The sequence below is a fragment of the Aythya fuligula genome, chromosome 4, assembly GCF_009819795.1.
Source record: "Aythya fuligula isolate bAytFul2 chromosome 4, bAytFul2.pri, whole genome shotgun sequence".
Classification (NCBI taxonomy): Eukaryota; Metazoa; Chordata; class Aves; order Anseriformes; family Anatidae; genus Aythya; species Aythya fuligula.
In genome coordinates, this window is record NC_045562.1 from 43284725 (window position 1) to 43310170 (window position 25446).

A 25446-nucleotide genomic window follows, 5' to 3' on the forward strand; every position below is an offset into this window, starting at 1 on the left:
AACGGTGCTCACATAAATTAAGAGATGAAGGGAGTGAGAAGCAGGGCACTGAACGCTGACTACCTCTTACATTGAGTGAGGCATACCTGAGGAACTGGAACACTGGTGTGAGCAGTGGCAGCAAATGAAATACAGGAATTTATACCCCAAACAAAACTTAATTCCCCTGTGTTTTCTGTGACTTTTTTTTTTTTTTTTGGCAAAAGACTGTTCTTGGACAAAATTAGGATTTACTGATAACAGTCTGAAAAAAGAGAGAGATGGTCTTCTGTGACATAAATAGGAGGCAAAGGTATTAACTGTCCTAGCTTTGGATTGTGTGATGACAGGTTAGTGATGGTAACCGAGAAACTATGTCTGTTCTGCTGCAGAATGCCTGTACCATAGATATATCTGCTTTCTACAACTCCTCTGGAGTTACTTTGGCTCTCTAGCATTAACAAACAGATGTTTTGTTTTGTTTTTAAATTCACATTTAGTCAGTGAAAGCAGGGACAGATTATACCTTGGAAATAAATCAGTTCAACAACTGTTCTGTCTTATTTTTATTCGTCTCTCAAGATCTGCAATGCTGGTTAAATATTTGGTCTCACAACATAGCAGACAAAAGCTGTGAACAGCACTAGACTCCAACCTACTGATTTGAGCTGGAAGTGGTCAGGGAGCAATCTTCCCACTACTTCTAAATAAAAACTGCCTGCTGTCTTTTATGCTCTTGCCATAATTAAAGAATAATCCTATTGTTTGAAGTATCGCTGGGTCCCCAAGGAAAGAATTTCTTTCCATCTAAACAGATTTTTACTTTTTTTTTTTTTTTCTTTTCTCCAGTGTCTGCAAGCAGAGAAACCAAATACAGGCTTTCCCCGCTTGATTCTTCCCCTTCACATGTGTTCATTCACCATCTGTGCATGATCATGGCCCAGCCTTTCCTTTCATCTCTCTGAAAAGCACCCAAGAATCCCTCCCAAACATGTCTCATACCCTTGTTGCATCCCCTGAAACAACTCTCATGCGATGCTACTGACCTGGACCCTATGCTGTAGCAAGGTTTCCTACCTGACCCTGGAGGGCAGACCTACCTGGAAGCCTTTTTAGACTATATTAGATTTAATAAGCAGAGTATATCTACCATGAAATATATTAGCACACATTAAATAATAATAATAATATTGTTATAATAATTATAATATATTAGCACGCATTAAATAATAATCATAATAATCCAGGTGTCTATTCACCACTCACTAGAGGTACATTTCCCACTGAAGGGAGACATGTATTTCATAGAGACAGCAGGCAGGCAGCAATCCAGTTACCTTTCAACTAAGCATTTAGTAGAATCATCCTCCCTAAACGTGCAGCTCTGTGAGCAGCAGCCTTTAACTCAGTGGTGCAACATCTCTGTACAATACAGCAACCTCAGCTCTCATTACTCTGTGCTACCTCTACATGCCACTATCAAAAACAACATCTCGGGTACCTTCCCACTGCAAGAGCTGTTTGTCATGCAGGGATCGTGACCATCAGTGAGAAAACAGGCTGCAGTTTTCCTGTGCCTCCAGTGGAGCGAGCTGGCTGGCAGCATGACCCATGCTGCAGGTCCTTAGGAGAGGGACATGTGAACATGTGGCTTCCAAGGGTGCTGCTGGTGAACACTGGGGTGGACCAACCACAACACAAAGCCATCTGGGGCCTGATGTGCAGGGAGAAGTGAGGGATCTGTTTAATCCACCCACTCTGGGAAGTGGGATTCTTCCCTGAATCCCACTGTACCTCCCCACTTTGAGTGCTCTGAGGGCTGCTGCAGCTGTTCTACAGGGTTTCAGCCTGTAAATCTATGCACTAGCAAACTCACTAACCCCTCTCCTATACGGCCCTGCCAAACCACCAGGCTATTATGTAACATCCCTCTTCACTGCCCAGGATGTCCTCTGAGGGGATTCAGAGCTTTGCACTCAAAGGCATTAACGTAAGGAGATGGTGAACGCCGTGGCCAACACCTGGCTCATACAAGTCACACATTAGTCAATTTGACGGAAGCTTCCCTGTGCTTAGTGTTTACCCTGACAATGTCTTGGAAAAGCTAAAGCTAGAAACTCCCTTCTAAGAAACACTGGCTTTTCAGAAGCCACTCAACACTGCAGACACGTGACTATTGACTTCATTGCTGTTCCTCTGCTAAGTCTTGAAATGCACGCTGCATGCCCGGAAAGGGAGTACTTGCAGGGGAACAGAAGTGCGGTTGTGCCTCAGCCATTGCTCCTCCACTTACACGCTCCTCTCTACTCCCTGATGGATCTGCAAGTATTGCAGGTATTTGCCAGAGGTTCCAGCTCCAATTTTATGTCCTCAGGGCTTACTGTAAAGCACGTAGTAGTTCCAGCTCTGCAGGGCACTGTACAATACGCGGTGCAGAATCTGCAAAACCTGCAGGCACAGACAGCCACGAACACCAGCTGCAGCTTTCAGAACTGAAACAGCAAAAATAACAAGGCTTTCAGGAACAGAGTGCAACAAACAGAATCACAGTGCTAGCACCGGCATGGGTGTTTCCAAATTCTAAAGAAGTGGGTATTACTAATGGAATAACCAGATAGAAAGCCAAAATAGATGGAGCAGAGTGTTCTTTTATTTCTCCACCACTTAGGATCAAAACCAGCCTCCAGTCTGTCCACTTGCCTGAGTTTTTCCTCACTCTCCCTTCAACTGCATCCCTACAAACATCAGGTTTTGGAGCATTTTTATCTGCAAAGAAAAATTCCACTGAGTGCAGCTCTATCTACGCCATGCTGACACACTGCAGAGAAAATGGTCTGGTCCTGCACCTGCATGGTAGTTGATGCAGCGATGCTGGTGGCAAGTGGCGGAATTTAGTCTGAGATTTTTTGATTTTCCAAATTTGTTTCATACGAACTGCTCTACTTGGACTCATCTGCAACTGATCTCAAGAGGATTGTTGATTTAGGATTTAAGAGACTGAGGAATAAAACTAGAATATAGTCCTTCTGCTTCAAGATGCTATCAGCAAATTATACTTCTACAACTGAATTTGAGGAAAGAGTTGTAGAAATAGCACGAGGGATGACCACGTTCTGGAAATTACCAAAAACTTAAAGCTTAGCTTCACTCCCACGGTGAAGAATTAACGCAAAGAACTTGTGCAAGTGGCAGAGTAGTAATAACACCGTGCCATGCTTTTGTACATCCTGTCACGCCCTAATCCCTTCAAAAAGGGAAAGATATCCCATAAAGCCCGTGGCTTTGACACACAAGAGAAAGAGCATTTCAAGTTGGTCAGGATCAGATCCATGTTTTAGATTCACTGTAGAAAAACTCCTGAATAATTCAATATTCCCTGACAAATTCCCCTATGTACGTATGCGCAGAATGTATGGCTTGTCATGTCTCTGTTGTTAAAGGTTCAGCCAAACGTACCTGTTATGCACAGCACTCCTGGCAACAATTCAGGCTCCCTTTAAGTGGTAGCTCAGACCCATCTGAGTACAATGCTGGCATGTAACAGAGTGTTACCGAGGTTAAACACAGTAAGTTTAGGTTTTTTGTTTTGTTTTGTTGTTTTAATCAATAGGAAGACATTTAATGCATTCATTACCTGGCAGAGCTGGTGCAATTTTAGATGTCCTGCCTGAGCTGGTTATGGGAAGCTGACCTACTTTTCCCAGCAGAGGGCCAGTTCTTGATGCCAGCCTGCTGCAAGGTCCCCAGTTACTTTGATCCACTGCGGCCAGCCTTAGAGAAGGAAAATTCTTAACATCACGGGGCAAGATGCACGCTGGGAACATTTGTTGTAAATCAAACACTGGCAGGAGTAAATCAAGAAGTTCAAAAGCAAAGAAAGAGGTTAGTCAGCTTCCATACACAGACACCAGGGTAAGCTTATTTCTTATTCAATTAGATTATGCTATTAATAACTTCACACAGAGATGGGAGGGGGGAAGCTATGGGTGCTTAGAAAGCATACAAAATAATTTGTACCTGGTAGTAACATTGTGAAAAAGTTGTGGATTTTTTTGTTTGTCTATTTTTGGAGCCAGTTTGTCAGTATCAGTTTTCCAAATGTACACAGTCTCACTAAGGACAGACCCCAGCATGTGAAGACGGAACACGACAGGCAGGTGGTGTTTCTAAGTAAAGGAGCAAACCGTGTTATTCCCACTGACTGGGGAACACAGGACAGCAGACTGATTTTTGAAATGTTCATCTGGTAAAAAAAAAATTCCACCCCAATCCCCACATTTGAATGCCCTCCAGGACAAACTGAAGTGGAGCCAGTGCAGCCCAGAAGAGCTCCCCAAACAGTCTGCTTCCACAGCCTCCCCCCAAGCCAATCCAAAACACCCTGGCCCAATGCAAGCCAGCCCCAGCTCTCTGTGATCCTGCACTTCCTGGCTAAGGGATGTGGATTTTCACCTCTGGTGGAAGATGCCCAGCACCCCCTGCCTGCTTCCCGGACTCAGGCAGGGCAGGGCAGGGCAGGCAGCATGGAGCAGGACACGGCAGCGGGCAGCTTCTGGGTGGGATGGCTGGCTGGGGCAGCATGGGGCACCCACCAGGCTGTCGCAAGCCCCAGTGGTGCATTCAGCTCACTGTGAGCACCATACGCCTCTAAATACACACACAATTTACTCTTACTACTATTTTTCCATGTGAGAAGGTAGAGAGAAGGTCCAATGAGAAAAACCTCTGAAACCTCTTCTGCTTTCCAATACCCCAGGCACGTTGAAAGCAAAAACTTAGCTCTTCCATCACACCATACCCCACACAAACGACCTCTGTGTACCCTAGGAGGAGCATCTGCCAAGAGGGAAGCTGAAATTGCCCGTGGCAGCTGCTGGAGTAATTCCTGTGCTGAGAGTCATGCCAGACACACACAGGACCCAATTCTGTGTTGCTTCTTCAGAGACGAGGTGCTGAGGAATCCACACGTGTACACCGTACGTCACATCGCCTTGAGGGCAGCTTGCACGTTCATCCTCTGCGCATAGCAAAGGAATACTGTTAAGTAATCCCGGATGCAATATCCAGCTAATTCATAAAACAGCCCATTTTGTGGGTCTGTAGGAAAGCAACTGTTAAATAATCAAAATATAATGTCCGAGGGCTTTTGAGAAAACCTCCGCGTCGCAATATTTAAATACCCTGTTATGTACTTTTAAACAGCCTGATTGGAAAAATTACATCATTTGGGATTTTCTCAACATTTGGTGCGTCAGCTCTCGGAGTCTTAGAGCCCTATAAATAGACATTTGGACCACTCCAGTACAATTCACGTATGAAATTTTTCCATAATCCACTTAACTCTATTATTCAAATAGAGCGCAACTGGATCTTTTCTTGGGAACAGGGATTATGCAATACTAACTATAGGAGGTTCAAGAAAAACAGTATAAAGCCAAACATGAGCTGCAAACATTTGCAAAGAAGCAGAGTTTGTCTGAATTTATTTATATGCTGGGCTTTGGTTTCTTTCTCACCTAACACTCACCAGCTCCTCTGGCCTCTTTTGATCTACCAAACCGTTTTTCTCTCATGTCTTGGGGTATCAAGAGTGTGGCCAAGCTCTTACACATCAATTGCCCAGTTAAGAATAAAGACGTAATTGCAGTATGATTACAGTGATAATCTAACTGGATCCTTATCCTGCTAGGAAGGATGGTTTAGAATTAAAATTATAAGCCTGTGCATTACGGATGAGATTTTGCCAAAACCCACTGCATTCTGGAGTTGGTTGGAAAAATAAAATACCGATGTTTTCAGATCAGAGATGGCCAAATGCTGTGAGCGTAGCTTTCCACGCACAGAAATTATTTTCTCTAATATTTCTGAAAAGTAACTGCAATTGCTCCCTGCATATGCTCCCCTAGCTTTCCTAAAAGCTTCCATTCACACTAAATTAGAAAATACACTCAATTCAGCAATGAGAACTCTCAACACAATGTTTACCATACAACACAACTTTCATAAAAAAATGCCTACATGCACCTAAAACATGTTTGAGGATGAACTTTCTTATCTATGTCTTTCTTTGCCTTACATACTGAGTATATCAGTTACTCAGTGTGAACCACTCAGGTAAACAGCACCATGAAAGACCCACGTATGCAATATGCTAGAATATGTACAGTGCAGAAGAAAGGTCCAGCTTGAGGTAGCTGAGGGCTCTTCTCTAAAATATCTTCTGGGGTGGGGACCTACAGCAAGGAAAGTAAGGCCAGAGGGAAAAAACATCCACTTGCAAGAGTAAATGAGCAGTGAAGGCTCTAACTAACAATAAAATAACAACCCCGTTTTCTGTCTGCCTTTTCACTGAAGCAGGATGCAGAGAACATACTCTTAGCCCATCCTGTTTCTTAGTGCTCACCACCACAGGACTGTCTGCCACCAGCAATTAAAAGGGGTAAATTCACTACTTCAATGAGAATCAATTCCTAAGAGCAAGAACTCGCTTTAGTAATGACCATTTCCATTCTTTTTCCATCCTGTTTTCACCTGACTCATCAGACACTCACTGTGTGATTTAAATTGCCCATTTCAAACAAAAATATCCCTAGAATGCCATACCTCTTTCTCGCAGCAAAATGCCACTCCTGAATCACTCTGCTTTTAGATGTTAGGTGCAAAAACACTGTACCATGGTCGTGCTTCAAACATCCCGGTAAGATTCATTTTCAGCTTTTAGCCAATACCTGATACAACTATGTTTTTCCTCTCTGCAAGGGTAACTGAAAGAACCCAAATGAAATAATCCAAAAATCCAACTTGTTACATAAACCAAACTGTGTAGAGATACATCCACTCCGTAATACCAAAAGGGGGGATTCAGCCTGAATTTGTATCAAACACACAGAAGTTTCAAGAGATAGATATTTCAAAATAGAAAATATATTGCCCGTACAAGTACACAGAAGTTAGATCTACTAATACGATCTCTTAGCTTAAGCAGTAACAGTCATAAATTATCATAATTATCTCTTACACTTGTGACATACAGAAATTAAGAGCAAGATATTAATTAAAAATTAATTACATCTGATATAACTCTCATATAACACAGACAAGTATGAGAATGTTATGTAAGAATTCCCTACCCTTCTTTAGAAGTAAAAGGCATTAAATAAGAATAATTCTCAGGATACATTTCCCAATACCTTATACGGGCAGCACATGTTCGGAATAGGAGTTTATCCAAGGACGCAAACTTTTCTCCAACTCGACTTGACAGATAGTGCCTCTTTCGTCTTGACAGCACTCCTCTTTCTACCAAGAACAGAAGGGCACATCTGCGCTGCTGAATGTTACAGACATCAGACGGGATTAACCTATCCATACAGACAGTGTCATTAATTAGAACGCACAGCTGCGGTTAGAGGTTAGCCCGCAAGTGAGTTTTGTTTGCTATTTAACTCATCTCTAGAAATGGGAAATTGGATCTACCTTGTTACTGTTTCACAGGCAGATTTCCACTGTTCCACATGCTCAAGTCATAACCACACCTAAATGCTTGCTCTATGACTTGATGAAGAAGTGCAGATCGTACCTGGACTTCTTCCACGCACCGACTCATGGACTTGTTAAAAAAAATCCTACAAGTCCTACAAAAACATAAATTCACTTGACGCAGGTGAATTTAACAGCTGATTGGTTTGGGGACCTGAGATAATTTCAGCATCTGTCTGAAGCACCAGCAGCACCAGGTCTAGAGCTCTCCGCCACGCCTCTGTCTTGGCTGTAACATTATCATAAACCCTACAGCCCTCTGCACTGCCCGTGGAGGGAACAGGACCACCTTGGAACATACCACCTGTCTGAAACTCTTTCAGTACGTATGCTGAGGGAGAGCCACAGTCAGCTGCTTTTTTGAGGTGATGCTCAATTAAGGTCTGTGCTTCAAAAAGCGACGTTGCTTTTGCAGTGTTGCACATAACTGCTGCAAGATACTGGCTCCAGCCACTTGCTAACGCCTGAAGCACAACTGGTTTATACTCTGCTGAAGATGCTGCCAGCCAAGGGCCGTGAAATTCTTTCACAGGCTTTTTATTTGCTAGCTTTAAAGTCTGCTTTGCCAGCGCCTGACTGTGACTCAGGCATAAGAGCTCAACTGCGCCCCCACCCAGGAAAACCTTCCCGTCCCTGAGAGCGTGGTGCAGTCGGTACACCAAAGTCCAAAACCGGTCTTCCACGAGCTGCATCTTTGCGGGCACGGCAGTGGTAAGCACGGCCGTGAGCAGGGTGAGCCCTCGCACCCTTATCCTGACGGGCACCAGCTCACCCAGGTCCATCGCGCGCCCGTCACTGGCCGTCCACAGCTCCAGCTGGGCGCCGCTGCCCACGCAGGAGGCGCTCAGCTGGGTGAGGTACGTCACGGGCTGGGCTCCACTGGCCTCCCCGAAGGCACTCAGCACCTTCTGAGGCACGGAGCCGACCACCAGAATCTTGTTCGCCACGCACCTTTCCAGTAGGTTTTCACACACGTGCCCTTTGACCAAAACTAAGCTCACTTGGGAGCGCGTTAGAATATCTAACGATGTATTTAGCCACACGTCTCCTGGTCTGCCCTCCTGCAGGTCAGGACGCTCCAACACGGTCCTGATGTTGCGTGGCTTGGTAAAGCCTAGGTGGCGATACGCTTCAGTCAGGTCACCCTCCGTCAGCAGAATCCGAAGGGGTTTGTCTCCAAGGTGTTTGATAACTGCGGCTTGTTCTGGGGATACTAACGTGACAAAACCCGGGCAAATGCAAGAATAGCTTTCAGGCAGCCCAGGTAAACAGCACGTCACGACTTCTGCAATATTGAATTGGTTAGAGCCACTACATTCTGCTCGCTCATGTTGATACGCAACGATGCTTTTAAGCAATTTCATGTTAGGCTCATTGCCATGGCTCAGAGCTCTTGCCAGGTGTCCTAAACCATAACACTCACACGGATGTGCTGACTGTCCTGAGAGGCATACCTGAGAATCATCGAGCTGACTCGAAGAAGGGCTTGTTGCTAGAGCACTGAAGTATCTGCTGTGGGTTAATCTTTTCTGTTTGCAATCAGCCAAAGGTGAAACCAGGCCCTTATTAAGATTACTGTCAGCTTCTTGATGGGAACAAGAATTTCTTGGAACAAGTTCTTTTGATGGAGAAACTTCTTTCTGAAGGCACAGAAAAATCTGAGGATTTAGAAAACCGTCACATGCAACCTCGTAAGTTTTGCTGCTAGAAGTGTTTGGCCTAACGCTGCTTGAACACAGCTCTTTATTTACATCATGTACTGATATCTGAAGACACTGGACTTTCTCACAGCAGGAGTTCAGCCCCTCTGACATCACTGACACTATTGCTGAAACAGGAACGTTCTGCTGGAGGCACTCCAGGACGGCATTGCTCCATGCACCAACAAGAAACAACAGGGTGCTCATCCCAGTTTTAAACTCCTTGTTTTGCGCCTGAATGGTTTCATTTAGAAGCTGTCCGGCAGCACTACTTAAATCCAAACTTTCGATCAGTCTGACAGCAGAACAAATCAACATGCTTTGGTTGGTGCTTTCATCCACTACGAATTTACAGGATTTCATTGGCCCCAGTAACGTTCTTCCAGCTGATGCCAAGGATGAGAGCTGCTGAAGTCCTATATGTCTTCTCGAATTCACATCCCTGAAAGCCATGGCCAGCGGGCAGCATCTGTGAACAGAACACAAACTTATTGTCCCACCCTCACAGTACTCCAGAGGACACATCTCAAAATAACTACATTAACAGCTGAATACTGAACAGAGCTCTTCTGTGAGGCACTCTGCATAAAACAGTCCTTTATGCTGTGCATTGACTATGAGATACATAGTTGCTGAAATGATGCATTGATAAAATACCATTGATTTTTTTTTTGGCAGATAGTAAAATGCCGTTAATTCCAGCGGTTTCTTAGACGTGAAGCAGCCCAGATCTTACAGAACTACCACTTCTCTCGTGACTTGCTATCTGGAATTTCAGCTGTCTTCCTTAGGGCAACAGTTCCCTCAGGCAGAATGGACAACTGCGCGCAAAACCAAACGCTCTGCGCAGATGCATCTTGGTACCAATAGCGATACCGCTGAATTTACCCTCCAAATCTGGACAAATATAAAAAACTTCCTTTATTCCAACAAATTCATTTTATTCCAAATTCTATTTATTCCATTTAACATACATAAATACTCCATTTAATATGCATGAAAAGGAAGGCCATCTCTTTATACCTCACAAAGCAAACTGCCAAGACTTCTAGGTTTTGGCGTACTACGTGGTTTTAACGTGCCAAAAATACATCTTCTCTCCTTTGAAATACGTCCCATACCACACTCCTGTGGCAGACCACATGGATTAAACTATAGCACTTTTTTATTTTTAATGAAAAAAGTACACACACAAAGAATTAAAAAGTCATAGCTCTTACACCTTTTATGTTCAGATTCAAATAATATTTCACCTCCTTTGTAGAACTGTTGTCAATTCAAAACCTCTTTTGCTACTCCACTTCGTGAAAGGCCAACCAAATACTAACTCAAATGAAGCCAAAGCAGGAATTTAAGAAGTAGAGTGGGCAGTCAGAAATAACCACCGTGTACTAATAGACCCAAAGTTCTAGTGTAGCCTGAATTGACAAAAACAAAACAAAACAAAACAAAACCTTTAGTTACTAGAAGTATCTTCAAGTACCAAAATAACCATTAATCAAGATTTTTTTTTTTTTTAAGTTATCTGTAATCAGTACTTTTGACTTTGAAGCTGTACTGGGAGTGCACAACTGAAAACCTTCATCCAACATGCTTAAGGATTTTCTGGAAATTTTTCTTGGCAGTCTCTTGTGACTAGAGTCTAGGCATGCATTGTATCCGTATCTGTACTTCCAGTAATATTTTTTTTTGAAAGCCTGTTTTTTCTTAACGGGAACCTTAGCCTACTGCCACAGCTAGTTTGTGTTGAAACAAACAAAAAAGATCATTGGCCCACAGAATCTGATAATGAAACATGTTTCCCCTACATTCCAGCTGACTTTTTTTAAGGATGTACTAAGACAGTGTTTTTTGACATCACTGCTTCAGAATTCAAGAAGTTCTCAACTGCTGATGATTGCTTCTTGGAGTGTGCTTGCTTTGACAGAAAGATTAGATAACCAATTTGTGGTTCTCTTTGTAAACTTTGAGAAATAGATACAGTAACTACGTGGACGGGCCCTGCCCCTGCTTTGGTGGGAGACACTGAAGGACAGCTGGGAAGGGCTTTTCCATTTTCCAGCACAGCGAGCTTCGTGCTCTCCAGCCGGTTCCGAACACGGGCTGGGCTCAGCACCACGAGCTGCTGCCGTACCTGTAGGGCGTCGTGATCTCCACGCGCGTGGAGCCAGGGCAGTGTTAGCGCAGCTCCTGCCATCGAAGCCACGCGCTGCCACCAAACCTCAACGCAGCCAACTACAAGTCACTTACCCAAAACCTTCTGAAATCGTAGCTGAAGAACGTGCCTCTGCCTTGCACCTTTATACCCATACTGCAGGACTGTTGCTGTTTGGGCTGCCAGGCTGTACCCCTGTAGGTCCATAAACCCAAACCAAACGGACCAAGGGCAAAGACAGACGAAGGCACGGCACGTGCTGACAGGAGATGATGTTTTTATGTCACTGCCTGCACAATCCGTGGCGTGCGTGTCCTGGGACCCGGTGCTCTTTCCCCGCTGTGTTTACGCTCCTTACCTCGGCACACTCCCGCCACAGACCGACCTGCTGCAGGAACCACCGGACCCCAAACTCAGCTTCTGTCCCTCCCCGCCACGCCCTGCCCTCTTACCTTTATTTCCACCCCGTGTGGGGGGAAGGACAACGAGCGGGGGGAGCAGGTTTGGGGTCAGAAGGCAGAGATCAGCCAGGAGCGGGGGGCACCCGCCCCCGCCGCCATGAGCCGCCCCCGCCGTTGCCAGGTTACCGGCCCGGCCGCCATTTCCCTGCCGCCCACCCCGCCTTCGCGCTGACCTCACGAGCCCTCCGAGCTTCCCATTGGTTCGACCTGGGGAAAGGGGCGGGTCCCCGGCGCGCCCCGGCTCGCTCATTGGTGGTTGCTCGTGGCGGCGCCGAAGCATCTTCCGCCCGGCGTTGGGAAGCGGCGGCGGCGGGCAGATGGTGAGCACCGGGGGGCGGGCGGGCGGGGCGGCCCCGTTATGACCGTTATAACCGTTAAAGCCTGGGGTCGTTACACAGGCGGAGGGGGCTGCAGCCGGCCCTGACAGGGCTAAGCCACGGGCAGGGGGTGCGGGGGGCCTTAGGCACTGCCAGGGCGGGCACCTGTGAGCCAGGTCCGAGCTGTGAGCGGCGATCGCGGTTTAAAACACGAAGCCCGGGCGCTTCCCCCCTCCTCACGCAGCCCCCAGCTCGGTTTCCTTCTAGAATCATCCAGGAAAACGCTCCCAGCCGCAGTCTGCCAGTTGCCCTAAAGAACACCTCTCAATTCCCTACAGCTTCGCTATCACTCCTTGCACAGTAGCTGTGTTGTGAATTTTCTCAGTTGCTCGTTCTCGCCTCTTTCTGAAGGCATCCAACTACAGGAAACCTGGCTTAGGCACGACCCAGCGGAAGAAAAGCGGCCTGAAACCCGAACTTACAGAAGAGCAAAAGCAGGAGATCAGAGAGGCTTTCGACTTGTTCGATACCGATGGATCTGGCAGCATCGACGTGAAAGAACTCAAGGTTCTCTCACTGCTTTTCCTTGGATGGAAGTATCGTTGGGCACACAATCGTAGCTGCGTTTTCTGTGTGCCCAGCCCTAACCTGCTTTATTCTGAAATGGCTTTGGGGTATGAACAACAGTCACGGCTTGCTCTCAGGGCCGAATTTGGGGTGTATTTCACAGTTACCTTAAGCAAGATCTGCATGCAATACAGAGCAGGCAGGCTTCTCTAATACGTGCACAGTTGGCCAAGTAGCTTTTAATATCTGAGGATGTGAAATTTTTGGTGAGTTGGCACTTTCCAGTAGAAGAGTGTTCAGCAACAAAATTTCTGCCGTGTCCTGTATTTCCACTAGATCATATAGGAACAATGAACGTTCACAGGTCAAATCTTCCTCAAGTTCTGTGGTGAACCAGGATTAGGAAATGACTAAGCGTTTTATCAGTACTTAAATCATTGTTACAGAGCGTGGTTTTGAACAACATTAATATTAAGCGCTACCTGTTCTTACAGCAGTATTTTGCTTGTGTTGTGTAAGCCTCAGGAAGTCTTTCTTTTTCCTTGACTAGCACAACACTCACTGTTTGATTTGCTGAAGCTGAGAAATTTATGGAGTATTGTCAGTTGCCTCCCCATGTAGCCAAAAGTGCCTATACATCTGGTTTTCTTCTATCCGTGTACTGGATTGCCCTAAGTTAACCACATGTAATCAAAACTAATAGGCATTCTGCCCTAAATTTCAGATGGAATGAAATCACATCCCTGATCCTCCCCCTTGATGTCCCTTTTAGGAGCTAGGCTGAAAACCAATCTGTAGTTCAGAAATGTAGTTGGAACTTTTACGTAAATGTGACAAAAAGTTTCCCTTAGTTTCAGAAATAGATCCATGTTCCACATAGATCCAAAGACAAAATAAATCTGGAGTCTTACAAACATCAAACCTACACTGTTAGTAATTGGAAAGATGAAACAAGCAAGAGCTGTCGGAAGGTCTTCCTTGCAGTGAGTTGTCATTACAGTTTTGGAAGAAGAAATTAAAAGGCCTTTAATGCAGCTGCTGCCACTAGAATTTTGGTGGCCCCCTAATAGAATTGCTTTTTGGCACAGGTTGCGATGCGTGCCTTAGGCTTTGAGCCAAAGAAAGAAGAAATTAAGAAAATGATAGCAGATATTGACAAAGAAGGAAGCGGAACCATTGACTTCGAAGACTTTTTGGCTATGATGACACAAAAAATGGTAGGAATTGTTAAAAAAAAAAAAAATCTTGGAATAAAAAAATACCATAAAGGGATATATTAATAGCAGGTGTTTAATTAATATATGTTGTACTTTCATTTTAGAGTGAAAAGGATTCAAAGGAAGAAATTTTGAAAGCTTTCAGGTTATTTGATGATGATGGCACAGGAAAGATTTCATTCAAAAACTTGAAAAGAGTTGCCAAAGAGCTGGGAGAAAACTTAACAGATGAAGAACTTCAGGTAAAGTCTGACTTGCCAGAGGTTTTCTACTAGGAATGGACCAATCGTTGTGGAAATTCATGCCTATATGAAAAGAGCTGAGAGGTTAGAAGTGTGCGGAATAATCAAATACATAGTTATGGTTTTGTATGAAGTACTTCTGATTTGTTTTGTAACAAAAAGATTTTGTGTTTAGAGTCAAGCCCCGTGCCTGACCAGGTGTACAATATGTTTTGTAGGAAATGATCGACGAAGCTGATCGAGATGGAGATGGAGAAGTGAGTGAGCAAGAATTTTTAAGAATCATGAAGAAAACGAGCTTATATTAGTATTTGTTGCCTTGCTTTACAGCTGCTCTAAAAGATAACCTGGAAAAGACTTAAAAATGGGTTTGTCTCCCCTGCATATTATATGCCAAGTCTGAAACGACAGAATTTTGGCTCATTCTTCTTTTTCAGCAAAGTTAATCGGGGAAAGGGGGCTTCAGTACCCAAAAGAACTGTTCAAGTGAGGTACTGCAGAAATGAAAAGGAAGGATGAACTGAACCTGCAAGGTAAGGTCCCTTTAGCCCTGGCCCCCAGCTGAGGATGTCAGTGATGCCATCTTGGATAAAAAACGCTGTGTCCTAACTAATTAACTGAAAAAAGTGAACAACATCTTACCTGAGACGTGAAGGTTACCACTGCGGCTGGAAAACACCAAGTCTGACTTTCCTAAGGCTACATAATAAAGAGATTAGCTTATAACACCTTAAAGAATGAAAGTACAAGCACAGTATTTTTATTCCTTCTAAGGCTTTTAGGTTATCTTGTGGTATTTCTGTCCTTCTGTTGCTTTCCATAAAAGACTCTGAAATTAATTGCATATTTATTTCTGTATGAAACACTATTCTCATGGTGATTTGGTTTTGGACCTCAAGGGAAGCAAATGTAGGCAACCAGTTTTAGTTCTTTTGTTTAACTGTTCCATCATCCGATCATCTGAAGCCTGGTTTAATTGAGTCTCACCTGGTTGCAGTATCAAAGGTTACTGAATGCTCAGTTCTAGGGCACGCTGTGGTAAATTATCTCCCAGGCTATTCACAGTCAAGTGGCAGGGAGGATTGGCATCTGAAGTGAAAAAAGAGCTCACCCGAGACAGCTGTGAAACAGGGAAGATATTTAGAGCCATGCAATCCAAATTCTTTTCAGACGTCACTATTTTTAATTAATTTCTAAGGAGTATTTTCGTTTTCTTGAGAATCTTTTGTCCAGGACTTAGCATCCATGCTGACAACGTGACAGTGATGCACAACGTGACATCTAACTATGCGCTCCTGCAAGGAGGGTTTATCCTCGGGTCCAGATTAGACAATCAGCTTCAAAACTGCAAGGAAATCCTATAACCCTAAGCCACCTCTCTCCCTCCAAAAGAGGTTTGGAGAGTTTGTTCCTGCTCACAGCAGCAACTAGGTAGCAAAATGTCAGGAAAGGGTTCAGTGGGAAGAGGAGGGAAAGGACAGAGTTCCACCAGTATGGGCTAAGATCCCTCTTTCCTCCAAACAGCTCCAGATGCTTCACAGCCACTAGCAAGGTTTGTCTCTGTAGGAGAAAGGAAGAGACAGCTCCTGGACTGTCTCCCTGCTACAGCTGCTTCTGTAAGGGCCCAGCAGGGGGAGAATTAGTTTCAGCAGTGGAAAGGGGAAGTGTTCATTTACATTTCTTCCTGGCATACAGATGCGGAGCTGGCACATTCTGTCCAAGTCCTCTGAGTTTTGTGCTCTGAACTACGCTCTCTGAGCAAACCCTCTCTAACCTATACAGAAGTAGGCTTAAATGTGTGGGGGAACAGGGATTGCATAGGGCCCTAAAAACCCACCAGAGATCTATCTGTGAAGTCCCCTAATTAACATGCTCGGTGGCAGTAGATGTAACTGTACGCTTTTTTAAATGTCTGTTAACTTTGTATAGTGTGAAATAAAACTGTTTTGCAAGTTAACGATGTTGTGTGCTCACAATGAAAATTAAGTTTTCAAAAATAACTTTGAAGCATTAAGCAGTTTACCAAGTACATTTTTGCTTTATCTTCTCTTTCTAAGAGAGAAATTCCTAGGTTCAACTGTCTATCACATAATCCTTCTCCCTCTTCCACTACGCTGATTAAAAGTTTCTAGTACTGACCCGTTATCACCAGAAAGGGAAACTTGAAGTTCTAGTTGATTATGGGGAATCCCAGCGCCTATTAGAGTGACTGTACTTTCAACACCACCACAGGAAGAGATTGATGACTGTTGTTTACCTACCTATGATGCATGTCACAGCTCCCTTCCTGTTCTAATCCTGTTACTTTTCTTCTGAAGGGAGGAAAAAGACATGCAGTCATACCTACTGAGGAGGAAATTTTATTTCTGGCTTGCACATTAATCTCTCGAGTCTGGAATGTTGGAAGGTGCCTCAATTAGTGCCAAGCTTGCACGCAGTAACGTAACAGAACAAGTGCCTCACGCTGCCTCAGGGTGCGTTATGGCGAGGGAGATCTTGTCCCCCCTTCAGCCACAAGGCATGCAGGAGGACTAACAGCAACGCGGACAGCAGCCCACAGCCCTGCTGTGGTTCTCTGCAAATGATTTTTAGTGTCACTGCGAATCCTTCCCACACCTTCAGAAGTGTATTCGTTTACATCTCTATACGTGGTGGAGGAAAAGGAGCCTGGCTGAGCTCAGAGCTCGGCTTTTGTGGGGAACTGAACTGCACGTGCAGTAATTCACCCTTTTGCTGGGCTGGAGGCGCTCGGCTCGATGAGTTGGGAACATACCCAAGCAGATGTTTTTCCTGGCTCTGTTCTAGTGACTGCTCAAGTAACTTACCCTAAATCAAGCCGTGTCTCTAGAGAAGATGGATTATTTGCACCCCTCTTCTACCCTTCCCATTCACTCATTACTAAAAAATAAACCTAACATGAAAGCTGGGGCGCTTTTAGGAGACTTGGATTCACTTCCTTTGCACTAAAGCACCGAAGAGGAGGCAAAGCAGTGATCTGCATGAAGGCTCCCATCCCTCAAGGCACCTGAAGCCAAGAGCAGCCGTCTGTGGGTGCAGAGAGCGGCACCTGCTGCAGCGGGGCCAGCTCCAGGCCTGTCCAGAGGCAGGCAGCCGCGAACCCCGTTCCTTGCACCCCTTTTCCCCTTGGTGGTGACGGGGAGGCCGGGCTCCTACCTGCCTGCGCAGGGTCCCCTCGGGTGGATGGCTGCAGCACCTATTTCCAGCTGGGACTCTCCCTGCTGCCACGTCAGGGAGGCTGGGCTCGCAGTTTGAGCGCTCACGCTGGTTGGATGCTGCACAAAAAGGAAAGCGGAACCGCAGTTTGTATCAGCGAGCATCTCAATATCAAAGCACTTCGGGATGGTAGCTGCTGGGGAGATAACGTTGCAAATCACTTCCAATGAAAAATGTCTCTAAACAAAAATGCACTGCGTTTTTCAGAAAATACAAAGTAGTTCAAAGGAAAAATAATTTACTTACAAATAACATTGCAAAATATGGCAATTTTAAATTAATCTTTACTGCTAGCTCCCCTGGGCAACTTGGAATTCTTCATTATCTCTCTGCCCCACAGAAACTGTTGTGATATTTTCAGTTGGCTTTGGGAAACCAAACAAAACCAAAACGCAAGGTGACAGTCTAATTTGCAAGGATGTTTTAATTAATCTGAGCTGGCAACTTCAGGCCCTGGACTGCCGTGCTTTCTCACCTCCATGAAGGCAGTGCAGAGAAGGAACTGCTTCCCATTGCACCCGTGCCAACCGCGTGGAAAGCAGCACGCCAGGCAGGCACAGCTGCCTGCGGAAGCTCGAGGAGCAACCTGTGGTTGCTGGAGATGCCCACGGAGTTACCTGGAAGTGGGTGCTATCGCTCACATTGCTAGGCACGCATTTGGGTTTGGATGAACAAACACAGAGCCCATTTCTAACGAAAAACCGATCGCTTCTTTTTAGGTAATCTTGGTATTTAAAAGGGGGTGGGGGAAAGTAAGAAAAGAAAACCCTGGTGTACTTTCACATGCCAAGAGCCCTACCAACAGTTACAGCGGGAGCTGAAATATCACCACATCGACGAGACACCTGATGCCAAAGCATTTGCCATCTACAGTTTTGCAGAACAGCTCTTGTGGCCTGCAGACTGCCCGGCGGGGTCACACCACGTATCTGAAGCGTTAAGAGCCCGCTCCCTAGGAACCTCCTCACGGAGCTGATCCATGTCGCACACTGACGCGGTACATTTGCTTTTCAGCACCCGTGGGCACGGTGAGCAGAGTTTGAGAAAGACTCAGGCAGTGGAAAGTGTTCTGGGCCAGAATTCACCATCACCACACACAGCATGGAAATGCTGGCAGAAGAGATTTTTCTGACATGGGTTAAATCTTTCTGTGAACCTAACTCACATTACTCTAAGCCTTAAATTCATTCCATTCGCTGCTTGGTGCTTTTTGCAGTCTTTGCAAGCCTACTAGCCCAACGAAGGCTTTGGGTGGTGCATATTTTCACAGATATTCATTCTCCCAAAATAGCAATGCCAAAGCCAAATCAGGAGTGTTGAGACCACGTCCCAGTATCATTGGTATCAGCCTTCCTGCTAACTCAGAACTTACTCTCCCTGCTACAATTTGTTTGAAAGTTATTTTTATTTCCCTACCCAGACAAAAAATGAAAATGAGAAAAAATAATGCTCCTAAGAGGCTTCAAAGCACAATTTTTCTTTCAAATCTTAGTTACGTGTGCTGACAGCAGCCAGCCACAGCCACCCGATGCAGTTTACAGCACTCGGGCAGAGAGAGGAAATAATCAGAGAGTTTCAGGAGTTGCGCTGCCATCCTGCAGCACACTGAGCAGCACACGGGGCTCGCGCATCCCTCCTGCAGCAGGGACCAAGCAGCCTGCTCAGCCTAGCAAATGTCAAATCCTTGACATGTGAGGAGGGTATTCCTATGAGAAGAATTCCAGAAAAATCTCCTTTCTGCCATCCACGTACAGCTATCAATAGCATACCCGTGAGTGACCAGTGGAAAGTGACACAAACACCATGTGCTCAGAGCCTGGGCACGGCCCTGTCCGAATCACCCCCGCAAACGGGGGGCCACGAGCCCCCTTTGCATCAGCCCAAAGGCACGGGGAAGGTCTCTGCTGAGAGGGCGTACAAGTCTCATTTCATTTCTGATTTTCTGGGCATTGCACACGCTGCTCACCTCCAGGATGGGCTCCTGCGTTGTTACTTTAAGGAAAGACGCACAAGTCTTTCATTTCTCCCCAAGGAAGTAAAGATCAGAGATCTGAGAGCATGACACAGTCTCGCTAGAGGGCATCCAGTTACTAACATCTAAGATGAGTGATGCTGATTTCCCTCCTCTGTGGCTTTTAATGACGATCAAAAGTAGGCTAACAAACACCATCCAGCTGGGGCTTGAAATATGTGGTTGGATACTTTTTTCTTTTTTAAAAAGAACACAACACTTTTCACACAAGTGCAATACAAAATACTGTAATTATTAGCTGGTTGTTCAGAGCTAAACCCCCAAACCACACTTTCTGAAACTCCCACTCTGTATCAATAGTTACAGATGTGCTCTTAGGGGAGCAGGGAACTGAACTTGCCTTTCACACAGTCCCCCCGAGTGCCCTGCCCACTACTCTGTAAGCTCATTTTCTCTTTTGGGGAATATTGCTCTCAAATGGAACCGCTTCAAGCAGAGAGACAGAGACAGATCCTTTGTGGGATGCTTGTGGCCCCCTCTTGGGACGTAGGAAAGCTGGAATGACAGTTTTGCTTCAAGTCAACAGGAACAAGGATTTGAGAATTCGACTCTTGCCCCAAGGTGAGTGTGTTGACCTTTAAAAGAATGTCTACGCTGGGATGAATGTGTCTTATCTCAGTGGCCTTCTGGGGGTGGAGAGTGACCCAAGAAATAAGTCTTCAGGAAACTGCCTGGCCAGAGCTCATAAGCAAGGCAGATGGACATCTGCCTTAAATTAAAGGCTGCTCAGAATATCTGGGGCATAAGAGCTCGTACTTATCTACTGATGCACAAAGATGGGGGCCCCATCAGGAAAAGACACAGAGTTAGGGTTGGTGCAAGACAGAGAGCCTGAGAAGTCTGACTATCCAAAACCTGATTTATATGTGCCTGATCCCTTAAGCAGCACAGGCAGACAGAGGGCCTTAAGCCACGTCTCCCTGCTGAGTCAGGAGCCCAGCAGGGCTGGCTAATAGGAAATGTGCTCCTATGCAGTCAGCACAACATGCCTGCGCAGTTCAGACCTGATAAAAAATGTTAGGGACTTGGGCACCTACCTTTAAAAGCCTCTGCCCTTCTTCGACCTCTGCTCGTTGATAATTTTAGGGGTCCACTGGCATAGAGTTGGAGACCTAAAACTGTAGCTCAACTTCTTTGGAGGTCTGGCTGCCAACAACACAAACTTGAAATTGCTTCAGCTGCTTCTTGCTGGTCTGAATGAGATTTGATGCTGTGAATAAGAACAAAGCAAAATTGTCCAACCTGAGTTGCAAGCATGAGAGATGCTTGGCACAACCATAGGCACAACCATAAGGTTCACATGCATTTACTCCCCCAGTGTTTGATGCTTGTGCATGGACATGCATGCAGTATGCACATCTCACCATCTTGCCACTATTTGAGTTCCACGTACTTTTGATATGCAGAAAGTACAAATGCATGCATACATTTACAAGTGTCCTTTGGAAGGAGGGTGGACTTCCTGTAATATTTTAGTCCCATATAGGATAGGGTCTATGCACTGTGGAGTTATTACAGAGCAGAAATCTAGCCCTTACTTCCCTGGGGTGAAAACCCACAGGGTTAAGTCCATGGGCAAAGTTGAGGCAAGGGTAGGATGGATATTGCCACTCCAGTGCCATAGTTAAGGCCCTCAAGGCAGAACTGTGTTGCCAGGCACTGCAGACAGACTCATCAAGCTTTTCAATAGCTAGCTTTGGTAGCTGTGGGAAACGAGTCCCTACAGCACAGCAAAAGGCAACATCTGCCCTGTAGCACGAGCACGTCAGCACGTGGGGCTCCCAGATGGGAAAAGGACTCGCCACGTGAGCCAGCTGCAGGTACCTGGCATGGGAAGTCCCAGTACTGGCTTCGGGGTCTGCAGCAAGCTGGTGCAGTCCCAGCGAGCTGGCTCTTCTTCTCCAGGCTGCTGTATTCCCTCTGGAAGTTTGATTGGTTCTGGCAGAAATCTCACTAGAAGAAGCACAACCCTCCCCTGCTTCCCTCAACATTAAATAAATTTTAAAATAGGTTTCCATAGGAGACATATAAAATGGCTAACCTAGCCAGCTTGTCAAATTATTTTAGAGCACTCTGCCTAAAAATAGAGCTTAGATCAAATAAAACTAGCAGAACTTACAAATCCAGGCCATTGTATGAAGTTCACACTACTCTATGAAGGTCTTTCCTATTACGTTTTCTTCTTCACCTGCTTCTACTCAATTTCCTCCACAAAGAGAAAACAGATGTATGCTTTCTTGTAAATTCTTTCAGACGTACAAATGAGAACCATGAAAGATCTAAACATCAAGGAAAAAACGATTGCAAACATTGCAGGTTTGATTTATAAACACAAGAAGGTATTTCACTAGGAACAAGCCACATTTACAGACTTTAAATGTCATATCAGATCATCTCAATTTCAGATTCTCAAAATCTGTGTTCTCCATTTTATAAAAAAGAAAGCTGACAGGTCCAGATGTTTCCTCTTTAGATAGCTTGTGCCATGATCAGACAAAGGTGAAATCCACAGAAGTGTGGTTTCCACACACCTTTTGAATACTTTGTGTACCATGTAGTCAGCTATGCGAGGTCAAAGACGATGGCTGCAGAGTAGCTCATTTTGGAAAGGGAGGTGCATAAATTTACCAAACATTTTGTTTCTTTGCCCTCCCCCCTGCAGATAATAAAAATAAATGAAGCCCAGGTATAGATGAAGTCCAAAAAAGTGGGTCACAAAGAACTACTCTTTCCATCTTAAAAAGCTATCCACCAAAACCAACATCTGTTTTTTTTTGTTTGTTTGTTTCTGTTTGTTTGTTTTGTTTGTTTGTTTTTTTAGTTCATTGTTTCAAATTTCTGATGACTTTTTCTGCAAGTTCAAGTAGACAGGATTGGTAGTTCCACACTAAAATCCACAACTTTTTGCAGTGTTTATCCCCGTGACCAATTTCCAAAACTGTCAATTACTCAGTTCTTGATGGCTAATTAGTTACACAGGCAAACAGAAACCAGCTTTGTGTACAACACTGCCAAATGAACACAACAAACAAAGATTTTTCAGTAACTTTTTCAGTTCTGGTATTCCAAGCTGTTACCGGTAGACCTAAAGGTGCATTCTGCAGAAACAAACCAGGATTTTTTTTTCCAAGATGAAAAGAAAAATTGAAATATGCCAGTGGATGCAGAGTCTGTCTACAGCAGCTGTATGCTTCTGTAAGTAACGTTTTCTGAAATCGGTGCAATTATTTTCTGGGAGCAGAAAAGCCCTTGGAGTTGAGAATAGAATTTGGTCAATGTATCCCTTACCTGGCAACTTCTCAGCTTTCTGCTTCATATCAGGGTCCAACAAAGTATTTAACAAAACAGCCAATGGTCCTAAGTATTATTTCTGCTCACGCTGCAAAACAAATAAATATTTGTTGTTGAATCCTGGTAAAGTAGGTCACTACACAGGGGAGTAAATGCTTGGGATCCTTGTGCAGAAAGCAATTTCGCTATTTGCTTACATTATTAAAAATAGTAATGTTACAAATCCAAGAGAAAATACGAAAACGCTTAGGTATCAAAATTAGAGGAGCTTTTCCCAGAAATATAGCAACTTTGAGAAGCGTGGTGGGAAGATGCAAGTATTCTCGTTCTTCCTAGTAGCAAAACAAGATGTAATACACGTATTAAACAGGATATTATTTATTACGTGGGGATTTTTGTGTGAATATTCAGAATTCTCCTGACTGTCAAGTGCCATGCAGTACTATGACTCACTAAGCCAAGCTCTAGGACGGTTCAATCCTGACCACCTCCTGCTAAGGGCTGAGCATCACCTATTCCCATTGCCTTCAACAGGACGGAGCGGTGTGTAGCACTTCTGCAAAACTGGGCCCTACACAATGAAGGCTTTAGGTATGGGCTTCCTATTTCCTGCGGTGGATTTGTGTAGGTGGCCTTGTTACCAGAAATCCATACTCCTACACAGCAATTTCTGACTGTGTTTCTGCAGAAATGACTATGATGAAAGGAATGAAATATTTTTAAAATAAAAATCATGTGTTTGTTTCTCCTAAGCGATTAGAGTGCATCTTGCTGGTGAGATTAATTTATTCACCTCCTGGGTGGCAAAATTAAGAGCAGGACGGAAAACAAGAGGATGAAGAATTTCAGAGGCGCCGAGGCGCAGGCTGCTGGCGCACGAGGAGGTGAGAGCCCGTCTGTACTGCCCCGGCTCCATCGCCAGCGGCTGAGTCACTGGCCCAGCCTGCAGAGCTCCTCGCGGCTGCATTTCGCAGCCAGGAAAATCCCACATCCTCCCAGTGGGTGTAGGAAACGCAGCTACGGCCTTTGGATGCATCGTTGCCAGAAACAAAGGTCAGATTGTGGTGTGGGCCATGTCCACGGGCATGGGGCCAGCACCCGAGGGCCTCGTTGCCGGCAGCCCAGGTCTTGGGGCACGAGGGGCCATCGGTGGGAGCTGGGGCAGGTCCCCACGCAGGGATCTGCTGTGGCCCATGGGAAGTGGCATCTCCTGTCCCACCCCAACCTCTTTCTCTGCTCTTTCGTGAGGGGCAGGGCACACCCAGCCCTTGCCCATCTTCTCCCATGCTTTCACCTTCGGGTGTGAGGTCTTACCGAGGTCAAGCCTTGCCATGCTGCTGTGGAGGTCTCCAGAAATGCTCCTCTCATCTCATCTCCCACCCCTCTCAGCTCACCTCTCAGCCACTCCCCGGGAGCAGAAGATGGAAGAGGTGGGTGCAGTCAGCCATGGTGACCCGATCCCAGCTGAACGCTGCCAACGCTGCTTTAGACAGTGGTTCCACACACATACTGCTGGGAGGGCAGACGAGGATGGTGCTCAGGGATCGGTGTTATTTCCTTCTCCAAGTTCCTCACGGCGCTTCCCAAGCTCACTTCAAGAGTGCTGCTGCTCTGAGCAAGCATCCTGGGTCAGGCAGCCGGAGCCTGGCTCTCCGGTCTAAGGCTAAGTATTGCTTTTTGGAAAGGAAACACATGGGCAGACTGACATGGGTTTGCCTGGCTGTCTGGGTGATTGCTGCAGACAGGAGCTCCTTTGAGAAGCTGCTTCTGTAACGCTGACAAGAGGAGACCTGGCATCCCCAAACGTGTGCTGGTGCCCACAGGTGGCAGCAGAGCTGCCAGCAGCAGCAGGGATTGCCTTAGGAGCACAATTAAACAGCCCCTGTCAGCCCTCTGCAGCACAAGCTGTCCCACAAAGTCTCCGATGGCTTAAGAGCTCGGCAGGGGCTTCTCCTTTTCCTCCAGCACAAAGCTGCTGCCCCTGCACCTCCAGCACTGGCTTCCTGCTCTGTTTGACCGCTTGTACTTTTCCTAGGAAGCCCAGGAAGCGATTACCATGAGGTAAACAAAGGAGAGAAAAACCTTTCCTGTCACCGATGCCCTGTCACATTTTTTCATGCTCACATTGCACAAAACAGGAAAGCCCAGGCAGAGGAAAACAGCTCCATCCCAAAGGGAAAAATAAACCACCCTTTCCCAGCTCCATCTCAGCAAGCATTCTTGGGCTAGACCAAGTGCCGTGACCACGGGCAGCCAAGAGAGCCTGCCTCTGTGAGCTGTGCCAAAGGAGGAGCACTTTGCCCTACCCGGGTCACCACGGGATGGTTCAGCACCGGATCACAACACCAACTTCTTCTTCAGAGGGGGCACCGCAGGGCCAATTGCGCCATCAGCCTGGCTGGGGAGGAGGCAGCTACCTCGGGACGAGCTGGTCGGGACGAGCTGGTCACACCACGGGCTCCCCCTTCCTTGGGCTCGTCACACCCCCTGTGAGGCAAAACGTTTAATACCCATGACAGCGGGTTTGTTTTACAGGTACTTCGTAGCTACCATCGAGGATATTGCTGAAGGCCTGTGGCTGTGTTCCTGGGGTGAATTTCCTTCTACAAGTTGGAAAGGCTGCACACAAGTGACAAGGATGTGAGCTGTCTTTATGTTCAAAAGTTTAGGGTGATTTTTTCGAATACCCCCTGAAAACGTAAAAGTGGCAGA

At 45.7% G+C, this 25446-nt stretch overlaps 2 protein-coding genes across 2 annotated transcripts; one reads left to right on the forward strand and one right to left on the reverse strand.

Moving 5' to 3' along the window:
• Positions 1–6892: 6892 nt before the first annotated feature.
• Positions 6893–11948, reverse strand: BBS12 (Bardet-Biedl syndrome 12). The gene is made up of 2 exons (XM_032185945.1): positions 11826–11948; positions 6893–9687 (listed from the first exon to the last, which is right to left on the reverse strand). The coding sequence occupies exon 2, from the start codon at positions 9669–9671 to the stop codon at positions 7614–7616; it is 2058 nt and encodes a 685-aa protein (XP_032041836.1). The 5' UTR covers positions 9672–9687; positions 11826–11948; the 3' UTR covers positions 6893–7613.
• Positions 11949–12109: 161 nt separating this feature from the next.
• LOC116489039 (caltractin) lies at positions 12110–16127 on the forward strand. Its single transcript, XM_032187097.1, has 5 exons — positions 12110–12154; positions 12563–12718; positions 13807–13935; positions 14040–14177; positions 14396–16127. The coding sequence occupies exons 1-5, from the start codon at positions 12152–12154 to the stop codon at positions 14483–14485; spliced, it is 516 nt and encodes a 171-aa protein (XP_032042988.1). The 5' UTR covers positions 12110–12151; the 3' UTR covers positions 14486–16127.
• The last annotated feature ends 9319 nt before the right edge of the window (positions 16128–25446 follow it).

Bases quoted from the DNA above. Each gene is read 5' to 3' on its own strand.
- BBS12 (XM_032185945.1), bottom strand. From the start codon at position 9,671: ATGGCTTTCAGGGATGTGAATTCGAGAAGACATATAGGACTTCAGCAG.
- LOC116489039 (XM_032187097.1), top strand. The intron at 13,936-14,039 runs GTAGGAATTGTT...CTTTCATTTTAG, and splicing joins CTATGATGACACAAAAAATG to AGTGAAAAGGATTCAAAGGA. The intron at 14,178-14,395 runs GTAAAGTCTGAC...TATGTTTTGTAG, and splicing joins TAACAGATGAAGAACTTCAG to GAAATGATCGACGAAGCTGA.